Raw genomic sequence first — 14,628 nt, 5'->3', positions numbered from 1 at the left:
AAAACTTGATTATTAAAAAATAACATCTTTGTCATATTCTAATATTAGTTTTTTATGAGCCAAAATATTTGAATACAATATTTTTGAAAACTGTCCATCTCTAAACAGGCGTAGAGAGTGTGTAACAGCAGTGCATGTTTGAAGCTGCGGAAGTTCTAGTGAGAGTGAGATGACAAGTAAAACCTTTGCACTTTTGTGGTACAGAGTGGCAAGTGTTAACACTTACACATTCTCATGTTCTCATTCAGGATTCACAGATGATCAGTATGCTCCTGTTCACTTTACTGGCAAGCAGAATGAAGTAACAATCGATGGTAAATCTCCAGGGAATCCTTGTCACCTGAGGGGCATTTTTCTTGTGCTCGCATGCATCCGTTCTGTGTTCTTGGGGTGAGAATAACATGCGTCAGTCGGGGGAGTTTTTTTGTGAATTGTCAATTCATGGGTGGATGTTTGCTCTCAGCTAGGTGGAGTACATATGTGTGTGCCAATTATGTCTTGATGAGATGTTTAGTTGAACATGACACTGTCTCTGTTGCAGTAAGTCTGGAAAGTGTGGGGCTGCATTTATTTGACCAGAAATACAGTAAAAACACTATTGTTATGAAATATTACAATTTAAAATAATGATTCTATTTTAATATTTAAAAATGTAGTTCATTCCTGTTATGTCAAAGCTGAATTTCTAGCAGCCGTTACTCCTGTCTGATTTCCAGGTTGATTTATTACTGTCAATGTTGAAAACAGCTGTGTTGCTTTGTTTCATGGTTTCCTCAAAAAAATTTTTTTGATGGATAGAAAGCTCAAAAGAACAGCAAAAAACTTTTGTAACAATGTCTTTACTGTCACTTTTGATCAGTTTAATGAAATTTCTTAAGTTTCCCAATGTTTCTTAGAGTATTTGATAGTACTGTTTTATATATATATATATATATATATATACATAATTCAAATAATTTTTTTTTTTTTTTATATATATATATATATATATATATATATATAGATCATTTGAAATTATTTGTCTTGAATAATTACTGGAAAAAATGTGATGCAATGTTTGTTTATTTGAGATATATTTGAAGGCTACATGCAGTTGCTGTAACTTGTTAATATAACCCTAGTGTGTGATATAGCCAGCCAGAGGTTTGTGCAAAGCGTGATCTGGCACAGTTCTTATCTTTGGTTTTCTCTGCATCTCTCTCTCCGTCCCTCAGCCCAAGGCCTGTGATCTCACAGAGTCATCCTCTGACAGCTCTGAAGGAGAGAGCCTTGCAGCTGACTCTGATACAAGTCAAGCTTTTGGTCAGCAGCTCAGACTGAACTCTAGAAAAAAAGAGTGCTATAACAAGTAGAAATAAATAACCAGTGAAATAAATGTATGTAGCATATGTATCACTGTATTTCCGGATTTTTTTTTTTTAGATTCAATTCTCATAATTGAGTCAGTTTGTTGCTTTAATCGTGGCCTAGTTCTGTTTTGTGACATGCTGTGTTATGTGCATTCATACACAGACCCTTTGGCCCATATCTACAGCAGGTTTCTGACTGGAATTATCATGAAGAATGAACATCGCTCCAATTTCCCAGCTGGATTTGTTACTCAAATCAGAGGGATCTGAAAAGGATCAGTGTTTTGCTGTTGGCATATTAGCCTTTCAAAAGCCCCATAATCTGTTTCACTGGCTGGGTTAGCATGCTCAGGTGCTGCTTTTTGATGTTTTTTTGTGATCCCTAGCTGCTTTTTTTGAAAGCCGTAAATGGTAAACTTAAGTTATATGTGCACATTCACACTCATTAGACCCCTATTACCTTAGTGTTTATATCACAACATGAGTCACAATTTCATGCAACAGTTCGTGCAAATGCATTTTGTTTTTGTGCTTGATCAGATTAAGATCCTCACTTCTGCTCTTACAATATGGCATATGCTCAGTCACACTACGTAAAACAGTCCGTACCGCTTCTATCACCTGTTTGGGCTGCTGTGTTCTCAGATAGAGCATTCATTATCATTGTGTACATGACACTCCTAGATTATGACAAGAGCAGCCGTATGGCCTTTCAAACTTTCCCAGCTACATAGGGTCGAGGGAAAGAGGGCTCAGATAGAAAAAGGCATGGAAGAGATAGACAGACAGACAGACAGACAGATAGAGCTCTGTACCCAGTGACCTAGATGACCCAGATAACAAGAAGCAGTATTTCACAAAACAGTGGGCAACATGAAACTGTCATTTCTGAGAAGTCTTCCTTTTTTCCAGTCCTCTGTTCGTTCATGCACAAGGCAGCTGATGTGTGTGAGTGTTTGTATAAGCGGCAGGGGAACTGAGCAGGGTGTACGTGTGACACAGCAGAGGCTTCACACTGGCTCGCCTCTGGTGTTAAAGAGAAACTGAATGTCTTACCGGACAGTTCCAGTTCTGCCTAGTTCAAACGTGTGACTTCTAAACGCTAGATGTGTCTTGTGAGAGAAGATTGTGAGTAGTGTGTTAGTGCCGGCTATGCGATTACCAAGTGACTTTAATGGCAGAAAGCTCCTAGTGCTCTGTAACCAAAACTTGCTTTTTTTTCTCCCCTGCCCATCTGCCTTTTCTTTTCTTTCTGTCTCACTGTCTGTTACTTTGCACTCATTTTTTCCCCATCTGTTCTTGTAGTAGCAATTACAGGAGTGGCTTGCAAATGTGGTTTGATTTGCATGAGTTCCTGGTAAAAGTAGAGCAAGAGGAAGTAGGGTTTTATAGGAACGCCGTTTCACACAGCTGCATCCCTGACTGCATGGCTTCTTATAGAGCTTTTATATGCATTGCTTACATTTGGTATTTGCCTTTTGGAGATCAGTGTTGAAAACAATTTGTCTAAAAACCACATTGTAAGGTGGTGAGAAATGCATTTGACCAAGTCGTATTTGTGGTGTAAACATGATTTCGTTCTGATGCATCCCTAATAAACAATCCACCCACCCACATATCAATCAACACTAAAACAAAGGCTTTAAAATATAAAATAACTCTTAAATAAAATAACTGCATATTTGGAAGCAACAGTGTGCTGACATTTGTATTTTTGTGTGTACTTTAAATTCATTACATTGCATTAAATTGATCAAAAGTAAAGCCATTTGTACTATTACAAATGATTTCTATTTTATTAAATCATGAAAAAAAAAATCATGGATTCTACAAAAATTGAGCAGCACAACAGATTTTACCATTGATAATAAATGTGCCATTGATAAGAAATGTTTCTTGAGCATCAAATCAGAATAATTCCTGAAGGGTCATGGCACAGTACTGTAACTTCACAAAATTATTATGCATGTGACTGCACTGCAAAACTGTTTTTCCGAACATTTTTTGTTTTACATTTTAACATAATGAGTTCTGTAATCTGTAAGTGGTTACTACATAGCAATGCTTTTATCTATCAATACTTTTGCTGCTATTATTTATTATTTGTTAATTCATATCAAATCATTTAATTTATAAATATGAAACATTTAACAAGGCTCCAGACTGCAGACAAATGGTCGCATTTTGCAACCATTCTTCTGCCTGTGCAACTAAATTTTGCGCGTTGTTCAACTCATAAGCACTGTCATTTCTGTTGCATATGAGAAACACCAAACGGCAAACGAAACTGAAAGCCTAATGAAACCGCGCTGCTCGTTTGAGCTGCACAGCGCTTGGAGTGTAGAGCCTGGTTTACATCAAAAACAACACAAATATCGTAAAAAACCACGCATCAATTTCAAGCTAAAGTAAAGTAAAAGACCGCCTCTTAAACCAGAGAGGGTGAACATGTTGGTATTCATGTGGGCCCCTTAACTGTCACCGTCCCACCTGTGGGACGCTTTGCGCTCTTTTTTTTTTGTTGTCCTTTTTCTCTATAAAAATCTTTTAGTAATGGCGGTCTCCTATATATCATTTGAAAGCTTAGAAGCCCAAGATTCATCCTGTGAAAACCATTTTGAAATCGGACATTGCGTTACCATGGAAATGGTACTTTAAAATCTTATGGCGGTCTCCTCCCCCTTAGTGGGCAGTGTCAAGTGTCATATTACAAAATGCATTACAGTCTTTTAGAATCAAAACTTTTTATAATCTTGTCAACAAACATATCATTGGAAAGGTCTGAGTCTCAGGATTCCATATTTGGAGGTTATTTTGAGTATTGAAGTAAAATTGACAGAGAAATCTAGGGAAAAATTCATTAAACAAAATTCAAAGCAGTTTTGATTGCTCCCAGTGGCTGTTTGTGGTATGACGCCCTAAATAAAATCTCACAGGAACCTCAATTTTTTTCATATCAACTTCAAATTTGGAACATAACTTATTTAGACAAGGCTTTAATTTTATACCGATTTTAGAGCAAAACCTGCTATGTAAAATATTTATAATAAATAAAATAAAATAAAATTAATATAGCGCATTTTATTTACAGTACATTTAAACTTCTATAACTTTTTGATACTTTAATTTTTTTTTTTTTAATTCCACTTTTTACAAAATCTGCTAATTTTCTTCTTTAAAAAGAGACCAACCTTTAGGTTTATATTCCAAAGTGTTCATAAATTACAACAATTTAAGTTTGGATAGTGCACTTTAATGAGATTTACTTTTCTTTGTTTTTGTTTTAAAAAGCTCTTAAACCAGAGAGGGTGAACATGTTGGTATTCATGTGGGGGAAAAACATGCAAGCACCATCACCGACAGCAAGTTTAGATTTACTTTTCTTTGTTTTTGTTTTAAAAAGCTTGTTATCTTTGATGTTTACCTTATGTTATGCTCTATTTTTTATTCTTTTATTTGATTCCTCATGGTTTGCTAAACGTTTTGTAATTTATTAGTCGGTATATAGTACAGCATGTGGTGTATCCCATGACTCATCTTATTCGTTTTTGTTAATAAACGTTTTGTAAACTAGTTTGTCATTGTATCTTACTGCTTTATTGTTGTTGTGCTTTTTAATTAAGAATAACAATGAATCCATCTTTTGTATGAAAGCAAAACAGACAATTATCTTTTCTTGTAAAACGTGAGAAGATCACAAATTTCAAAAATGAAAGCACCCAAAGCTGTTGTGGACTGTGGAAACTCCCGTTCACAAAATTCAAATCACAAATAACTAAATACTGATGAAAAAGAACGGGTTTCGTTTCCATATAACTATAAACTATAATAAAGCATGCATTGAATAATCCCATGCTGTAATGCAAAAAAAATTATTTGCAACCAAATCATGTGCTCATGCTACCAACCGAGAAAGTTAGTCGCAAAAGAGTGACAAGTGGGAAGAATGAGTCTGGAGCCCTGTTTAATAAAGAAGCAGGTTAAGCACTGAGCTGTTTCTTATGAATCTTGTTTTTCAAATCGGTTGAAAGACTCCCAAACATTGTCTATGACACAGACTTCACAGGAGATGCATGTTAATACTAGATGTAAATGCTATGGTCAGATCAACCAAGACTGATCTGATAATTAATATCAGGTGTAAACGGGGTCATTGTCTCATTTGCACCTCAATGTCACAGTAGCATCTCTTTTCACCCGTCCTATTCCTTTGTGTGGTTGTGCTTACTTGTCCAGCTCAATTATCTTGTCTGAACCATTGGTTTACCACCAGGCCCCTGGGGAATGTTTTAAAAAAAGCACTTGTGGTGTTCTAGTCCTGAGTGAGCTTTTTAGCTCTGGTCCTCTTTTGATAAGATAATCACATTCCTAGTTTTGCTGCTCCACTCTTTTGAAGAGGCCACTTTCTTCTCTTTTTGTTGCCATCTGTTAAGCCTCATCTGTTGGATCTAGCATTCGAGACTGCCTCTTTCCTTCTGAGAATTGCAACTTGTTGACAGTCCAAGTCTTCTGATGTTACTTTTTAAACCGTGTCTGTCTCAACATGTCCAAGTTTCGTATCGTGAAGACTCGCATTGTGTTCTGTTTTTTTTTTTCTTTCTTTTTCTTAATGTGGTTATTCAATCTGTTAAAGAACAGGGAGCCAAGATGACTTGGTTACTTTGATGGGTGTCCTTTTAGAATGGATGGGGGTGATGTGTTGAGTAGAGAAGCGTGGGACTGTGAAACAGTTGAGGCCGTTTGAAGCTTTGCCTGACTTTATTCCTTGCAACTGCTTTTGAGTTTTCAGAAACTCAGGAACAAGCCCTCACTGTATTGTCCTTTTTGTGCCTTTTTTCATGTCAGGCTTTCTCTTTTGCTCACACTTTTGTTTTTCTCCAGTGTGCACAGCTTTTGATTTGAGAAAGACTGCATTTAAGAGGCAAATGTGGCATTTGCATTACACAAGACATTGTACTTTGTGCTACATCATGACTTAGGTGTCTTGATGTCCTAGACTTGTTATCACCTGCCTGCTTCAAATTGGCTTTCTCAATGGGACGAGTCACTGACTTACGCAGCAGCAAGGATGACTCATCAGTCAGAGCTGAGCAGTAGTACTCTTAAGATGTTCATAGGGTTTTTAAAAGGATGTCTAAATGACTTTTCATTCAATAATGTTTTTATTCTACTCTAACTGTATCTTCTTTCTCCCTCTCCAGCATTTCTGTGTTGATTCGGATCACACATATATGGCGTTTGTGACCATCTGCGGAGAGTTCTGCCAGGCTCAGCACCTTACCTTCGTGGACAAGTGAATTGTTAGCCACCCGTGGGACTACGCTACCCAGAAGCCTCCCTGACAGCCAGCACACTGGGCCCAGTCTGTCTCTTCTATACCCTTTTGTGATCCCGTGTAGTCCTCAAACACACCCGCCTCACTTCCTCCCTACAGCCTTTTCTCCCTGTAGCCAATCAGAAACTCTTCTCCTGAATGGGGTAATCTCAATTGTCTCAGTTGGATGACTGAGGGATAGTCTCCTTTTTCCTTTTAATTTTCTCATCCCTTTTTTTAATGCATCCTTTGAACATTGTGGACTAGATCACCCTCATTTTGACTTTAGTTTGAACTTCTAGTAGTCTAGTGTCCACCCTCCATTGCACCCAATATATATATTTTTTGTCTATTTATTTTTTCATACTGCTGAAAACTGAGCCAAAGATTTTTTTAAAGAAACAAAGGAACAGGAATTATAAGTACTTCATTGTAATTGTTTTAAAGACGTCTTGCCAACATGAACCGCCCTGCCGCTGTTGAGATTTCCTATGACTGCATGAGATTCCTCATCACACACAACCCCACCAACTCCACTCTCAACAAGTTCACTGAGGTAAGAGAGCCATCTAGATCCTCTTTTTGTGAATGAGCTTGGAAGGGGAAACCCAAATATTATCTCTCACATGCTTCACTCTGCCTCCCTCCTAAGGAGCTGAAGAAGTTTGGGGTGAACACACTGGTCAGAGTATGTGAAGCCACCTATGACAAAGCACCAGTGGAGAAGGAGGGCATACAGGTCCTGGTGAGTAAATAGAGTAAGATTTGAACAACAGTGTTTAGTTGGGGGGAGGAAGGAAAAGGCACTCATTTTGCCACACTGAATGACACAGTGCTCTTCTGCAAGATCAGCTGCCCTTGATTGATAAAAAGGCACATGTATGCCTATGCTACACTCTTGGGAACTCCCACTGGGAATTCACTAGCATAAAAGGGCAGCTAATAGTTTCTTCAGCTGGTCCAAAACTCCCACAGTGGCCCCAGGCCTTAGTTATTGTTAAGCCCTGTATTGTGCCTTTTATGCTTACATGTTTAACCCTTTAACATGTACGATCTCACCTGTGACTAGAACTTTCAGTGTGTCACGTCATCAACTGCTGAATTTAAATCTGCTTTTGCGCCTTGGCTGGCGCAGAGGCAGATCGGACGTGCTGAGTGCTTGTCATATTATCACAAATATTCAGTGTTTTCAACCATATAATGCTTATTTAAGGATGTCAGACATTTAAATTCACATAAGTACTAGCAAAACAATACATTTTTCAGTTTGTAAAAAACACGCTGATGTCTATGGAAACAGCAATAATGATCTGACTACATGTTTAAATCATATACAGATTATGTAGGTAATTATAAAGTTTACTCTGCTCTTCTCCCAGTTTACCGGACACCTACTTTAACGTGTTTCGGGAGGAGAGGATGAATTTGCTTGTTGTAAATCCAACAGTTCGGATTCAGCGCAAACTAACATGGCGGTGCCCATCACCTGGTATAGATCAAATAATACGGTCGATATAAAAGTGTTTAAAATACCAAATAGATTTGCTTGCACATATTTCAGAATCAGAATATCAGATATTTCATAATATAGTGAGCATGTTTGTGAATATTTTGAATAAAGCATGAAAAACGAAATAAAAGCGATCCATGTGTCATACAGATCTATTGTGGCTACGTTGTGTCACATGACAAGCATGACGCGTCGCCATGGAAACAATAAGGCTGTACATTCTAAAATAACGGTCGCCTAAAAAAACCCACGCCGGGGGCTCAGCTAGAATATTTCAAACTCACGTGCGAAAGGGTTAAATGGTAAATATTGAACTCTTATACACTACAGTTCAAACGTTTGGGTCAGTAAGATATTTATTTTTAAATAAATTCATTTTATTTTCACATAGTAAATTGATCAAAAGTTATAGTAAAACATTTAAAATGTTCTTTTGAACTTTCTTTTCATCAAAGAACCCTGAAAGAAATGTCACCGTTTTCACAAAAATATTAAACAGCACAACTGCTTTTAACATTATTAATAATAATAATAATAATAATAATAGATAGTTTCTTGAACATGCAGTCAGCATGGTAGAAAGATTTCTGAAATATGATGTGACAATGTTGTCACATTGCAAAAAAATTCAACATGCTTCAGCTTCGTAAAAGTTTTCCCATGAAATTAGGTATCGTATGACATTGAGGAATGCATTAACTGTGCAGCAAATTTTATTTTTTGCTTTGTCCCGTTTGCAATGGTCTTTTCTTTGATCTGATCTCAAAAGGGGAACTGAACAAGCAAAATCTCAAACATGCTCCTTTCCCTCTTCAGATCATGTAAGTCGTTTCACCCAGAGCTCTTCTGATGTCACCAACAAGTGCTGTGCGGGGGTGTGTGTGTGTGTGTGTGTGTGTGTGTGTGTGTGTCTGTCTGTGTGTGTGTGTGTGTGTGTGTGTGTGTGTGTGTGTGTGTGTGTGTGTGTGTGTAAAAAAGACATCTCATTCTTAGTGACCTTTGGGAAAAAAAACTTACTCAGCATGTTATGTCTTTATTTATACTTGACATTATCTTGTTCTGACCCTGCTGGAAAAGCCCAGATAGGCCTCACAGTTTATTTACCATCTCTGATCACCTGTACTCATGCAGGTTTGGTAAACAAAAAGATATATTGACAGCTACAATTGTATTAAAAGCCACTATATCTGGAGATTTAGGCAAACCCAAGTTTCTCATTTAAAAGAGGAAATTTCAGCCCCGGCCTTTGTTCCTTTTTATGAATTTGACCTACAGAATATTATTTGGACATTATAAGGAAGGAAAGGTGTTAGAAGGGAAACAATATCCTTACTTCCTTAAAGAGAAGATACTGAGTAGTTCAAACTTTACTGTCATGGTAGGGTGGTCATGGCATCTGTCGAACTGCAGTAACCCTATACCAGAGTGAAGATTTACATCTCTGCTATTCAATACAATGCACCTTCCCATTTTCTTTGGAAGTGGCTTATTCAAAATTGACACATGGAATATCTTAATAAAGAAAAAAAAACAAGGTTTGATGGGGAACAAGGGTTTGCATGTTTAAGTAGCATAGAAAGTGAGAGACTGCTATGAGCTGAAGCTGTCTGCAGGCCAGTAGGAGCACGGCGGTCCAGACAGCTGCGTAGACATGGAGCTGCCAGCCAGTACGTTTCCATTGTCTGTCATACTCGCCCACACACGCTTTCTCTTTAATGTTCCCAAGCAGCAATCTTCTCACACGCTCAGATCTAGGGATATTTGAAGAGGAAATGGAAAGCAGTCTGGGATAACTACAAGAAACTGTTGATAATTAATGCCGTCCTAAGCTGTGTTTAGTGATGCAAATTGATTTACCAGAAAACCACTGTACTCCATTAGGATGACATTAGACTTCACGTCATTTTGGTGAACCTGATACGTCTTGCCCTGAACTCTTCTGTCTTCTTCACTTCTCCTGATGGCTCTCCTTATTGATCCCCTGTTTCCAGCTTCACGTTATATCTTAATCTCCTTGGTCTGTCCTCTCCTGTTTTGTCTCGGCATATTTCTCTCTTCTCCTCTTAGCCCTTTCTCGCTAGTTGTGTGGTTTGTCTGGGAAGAAGCCAGATCTCTGTGGCCTTCTGCCCAAAAACAGTTCATGAGAACATTCTGCTCTCCCACAATGCCTTGCTCCACAGGCAAATTCTGCAAGGCCTAATGTGAAACATTTCAAGTTCTTCAGCTGTTTTACTCTCCAAATGTTCTCTCTAGTGCTCTGAGAAATACACAAGACATTAAATTGCTGTTTGTGGGTTTTTTGTGTTTTTTTTTTTCCCCCATTGCTGCAGGACTGGCCCTTTGACGACGGAGCTCCACCCCCAACCCAGATTGTAGATGATTGGTTAAACCTGCTGAAGACTAAGTTCAGAGAGGAGCCAAAATGCTGCGTTGCTGTTCACTGTGTTGCAGGGTTGGGCCGGTTAGTGTTTTAGTTGTCAATGTACTTCTTGAGAGATTTGTAACTCAGAAGAGCCAGGGTTAGTCCCTCCTTCATTAGCTCAAGTGATAGGACATATGTATCGACTTGAAAGCACTGTCTTTATTTGATCAAAATACAGTAGAAACTGTAATACTTTGAAATATCATTGAAATTGAAAATAACCGTTTTCTATTTGAATGCTTTTTTATAACATAATGGATTCTCAAGATGGTAAAGTTACCAAGCAGCTTATGTAAAGGTTTACTCCCAAGTCAGGTGAATCCGAAACCTGCCTCATTATACTGGGCTTCTAGTTAAGATAGATGAGTTGATTAGTTACTCAAGCAACCCATGACTGGTCAAAAACTTGTGGTTGTGTAAAAAGTAGCGTTCTCAAACTCTTCAAACACTTGCTAACTTTTGCATATTTAGTGCTCAGCCTCTCTCACCTCTGTATAAAGCTGCTGATACACACACATAACAGTAACCAGTCTAAACTTGAGAAGGTTAGGGTCTGTGACCTGCTGGTGTTAGTATGGTGTAACCAACATTGTGGGCAGTACAGTGCACTCTGTACTCTTGCATTCATTTTCCTGAGCTCAGTTTACACCAGTTCCTTTAGCGAAAACCAGCAGCACCATTTAAAACAAGCCTGTGGTTGTTCTGCTCTCCAAGCGCAGAAGTGTTTGTTGTTGTTGTTGTTTGTTCAGCATTTTTCGGAGTGGGTGTGTGTGAACTCAACTACAGACTGCCGTCTCAGCTCTTGACCTCTTTACATAAACAAACAGCTCAGAATACAGTTTTCTCTGTGAACACAAGCACACTTGTTTATGAGCTCCCAAAGATGGGACACTCTAATTTGATCATTGTTGATGCAGGTGTAAAAATTGATGACCTTTAAAAATATATTTTTTGAGTAACGTATTTATTTATTCTTTTTTTTTTTGGTCATCAAGCTATAAGTTTGTTGACTGAAAACTTGCATTGTATTGAATCTGTTTTATCTCGTTTTCATAGAGCACCTGTACTGGTGGCTTTAGCCTTAATTGAGTGTGGAATGAAGTATGAAGATGCGGTGCAGTTTATAAGACAGTAAGTAGTTTGGATGATTTCTCCTTGATATACATCCTGTGCCCCTCATACTCTGCATGATCTGTCAACTCCAACTGCCCAATATTTGCAGACTATCTGACTTTCTGCAACAAGCATTTAGTCCTTCAGACAGAAAATTGGCACATAAATCTGAGCAAATGTCATGTATTCCAGCCTTTCGCAGATTTAAACTGCACTAATAGTTTGTTTGTTTGATTTTAGGAAGAGACGTGGAGCCTTCAACTCCAAACAGCTTCTTTACCTTGAAAAATACAGACCCAAGATGCGTCTGCGGTTCAAGGATCCCAACGGTCCCAACTGCTGTGTCCAGTAATGTGTCATTCTGTCAGTCATACAAAACAACAGTGGAAAGTTGAACCAGGGTAAAAGGGAGCAAAAGCTGTGGGGTATAATTGTGGTGATTTTATCAAATGAATCATGGCTAATCGATGACAGAGATGTAATGAATGATAGCTAATCTATGGATTCACCAGCAGTATCAGTGAGAAGGGTCAAAGCACACAGATGAGCCCACAACCTGGTTGGTTAACCAGCGTTGACAGTCATGGGCAAGAATATACACAAGTTCCCCTGATTTCCCACATTTCCAATCATTTGATGACTTTTTATTTTGTGTTATTTCGGAACGAGTACTTTGAACCATGATGAAAAGATTTACATTTGCTGTCAGTTGATTTTTATTAAGACTTTTATTGTTTGGCATGTTCCTTTTGTCTTTTTTTTTTCTTTTTCTTTTTTTTGTAATAATTTCCACACACAGTAGCCAATTTTGTTACAGAAACAACTCTGAAGTATTTTTGCACAAAACAACATTTTAAAGAAGTTCCTCTCCAATGCAGCAATTGCCCCCTTTGAAATCACTTTTAATTTAGGGTTAGCCTAGGTTTTAAATATGTCAGCTGTATTTATTCACTATAATTAGTGTGTCTTGTCAGGAGTGTGGTTGGGGTTAGGACACTTTTCTTTCTTTTCGTGGAGCCATGTTATTTTCTCTCATAATCTTTATCTCTGGGGAGTGCAATATTCAGTCCAGCTTAGAAAAGCCCTCACCCTTAGGACCGTCCTACATCCAAATTCAAATACAGGAAGATACTTGGCTTGTCGTAGGTACTCACTTTCTATAGCTACTTTTTCTGGCTGCTCAGTAAAAAGCTTTATTTGTTGGCCTGGCTGTGACACCCACACATAAAGTGTACACTTTATCTGTCACCCCACTGTTCAGCCCATAGACACACTGAAGGAAGTGAGAGACGGGAGACTAGTCAGCTCTGGGTTTATTTAATTAAACTTTTTTTATTATTATTATTATTATTTTTCTTTTAATCACTGTGCCCATTTTGAAAACACCCCCACTTCATCTTGGTTTGAAGACAAATAAATGCATTGAAAATGATTCTGGCCTGTTTTCATTGTGTGTTCTTTCCTGTAATATGTTAGTTATATATTGTGCTTGGTAGATGAGTCACTTCGTGATGACTGATTTTTACGGCCACCTTCAAGATAACATCCGAAATGATGGCGGAAGATAATGTGAAAGATAATTTGCCGCAAGTGACATGTACTGCCACCTGCAACTGAAAAAGAAATCAATCAATCTTTGAGATTACTGTTCTATAAAAGAGAAAGGTGAAAAAAAAAAAAAAAGTTGTGTGCGTGTGTCTGTGTCTGTTCAAACAGTACATGACCCAGAATGTACGGCTGTAGATAGTCATTTAAAGACAAACCAAACATGACTTATTTGACTCCATGAGGCTTTTCCACACCAGGATTTTCTGGCCAGAAAGGTCCTGACTGATCAATGACTCATGTACATAAAGGACACAGCTCATGTGGCATTTCTAATGTGAAGAGTGATAGTGCAGATGGAAGATGACTAAACTCTTGAAATATTTATGTCCGTCACATGGTTGAAATCCACAAGAAGTTGGGAAATGACCTATTTATTTTCCATCTCTACACCTGCTGCCATAATCCACTGGAGTCTGTAATAATAAATATGAAGAGTCAGATGTAGGACACTTTATATTAAAGAGACGGAGATTAAGCCTAGTACTAAACTAAAATAGCCCTTTAAACCAGATTAACAGAAATCTGATTTCTGTCGTGGTTTTAAATATTCTTAGACTTAGTCTAGTCCAGAATTTAATGATTTTCTGAAGGAAGAGTAGAGCTACTTCAGGGCTAAATTTAGGTTTAAATTAAACCTACCAGGAGGCAGGTTTAACTTCAAATTTAAGTTGTGTTTTCAGTCTTTATATATCTAAAGTATTTGCACCCTTGGTGAATATGATGAAAGAAGCCTGTGAAAATAAATCTGCACTTAATAATTTTGATTTATATAATAAATAAAAATAAAATACTAATAATGCCTGATGAGTTTGGAGAACACCTGACAAGAGACCATTATACTATACACCATCTATCCAGAACCTTAAGTCTTGATTTTGATGGCCTTTTTAGATCATCTACACTTCACATACCAAAAGACTTCAAACCAGAAGACTGGGATGGCTGTGGCAGAACCTTCATTTTATGCTCAGTGGCCCATTTTTTGTGTTGATTTTGATGGCCATTTTAGATCATTGTCCTGATGGAAGATCCAAACAAGGCCCGTTATAAGATTTCTAGCAGAGTCAGTCAGGTTTGGATTTTTTGTGTTTGCTAGAATCCATGACACCATCTCTCTGAACAAGATGTCCAGGACCTCCGGCAGAAAAATAGGCCAACAATATTAAATATACAGCAGTATACTTCATTATACACATGGAGTAGGCTACTTTTTATCCCTGTGTGGGGATATCCTTGGTTCATTCTGTGTTTAATAGGCAACCTCTGCCATGCTAATTCTGGTTTTAAATTAATCTAGTTTATTTTAGTTCAG

At 37.8% G+C, this 14,628-nt stretch overlaps 1 protein-coding gene across 3 annotated transcripts in view; it reads left to right on the top strand.

Annotated features, from left to right (window-relative positions):
* Positions 1-13,140, top strand: part of LOC109111642 (protein tyrosine phosphatase 4A2b) — a 28,116-nt gene extending 14,976 nt beyond the window's left edge. The window contains exons 1-7 of one of the 3 annotated variants that reach the window (XM_042776939.1): positions 372-390; positions 6,551-6,827; positions 7,111-7,219; positions 7,316-7,408; positions 10,504-10,634; positions 11,652-11,726; positions 11,949-13,140. In XM_042776939.1, coding sequence (XP_042632873.1) covers positions 6,823-6,827; positions 7,111-7,219; positions 7,316-7,408; positions 10,504-10,634; positions 11,652-11,726; positions 11,949-12,060 — 525 coding nt within the window. In that variant the 5' untranslated portion in view covers positions 372-390; positions 6,551-6,822 and the 3' untranslated portion in view covers positions 12,061-13,140. Of the gene's footprint in view, positions 1-371; positions 391-6,550; positions 7,220-7,315; positions 7,409-10,503; positions 10,635-11,651; positions 11,727-11,948 lie in introns of those variants that run through there. The other 2 variants (XM_042776938.1, XM_042776940.1) reach the window with 2 other exon arrangements.
* The last annotated feature ends 1,488 nt before the right edge of the window (positions 13,141-14,628 follow it).

Source organism: Cyprinus carpio, chromosome A19, assembly GCF_018340385.1.
Source record: "Cyprinus carpio isolate SPL01 chromosome A19, ASM1834038v1, whole genome shotgun sequence".
In the NCBI taxonomy this organism is placed as follows: domain Eukaryota; kingdom Metazoa; phylum Chordata; class Actinopteri; order Cypriniformes; family Cyprinidae; genus Cyprinus; species Cyprinus carpio.
The sequence above is the reverse complement of the archived record's forward strand: the minus strand, read 5'-3'. Positions and strand labels throughout refer to the sequence as shown.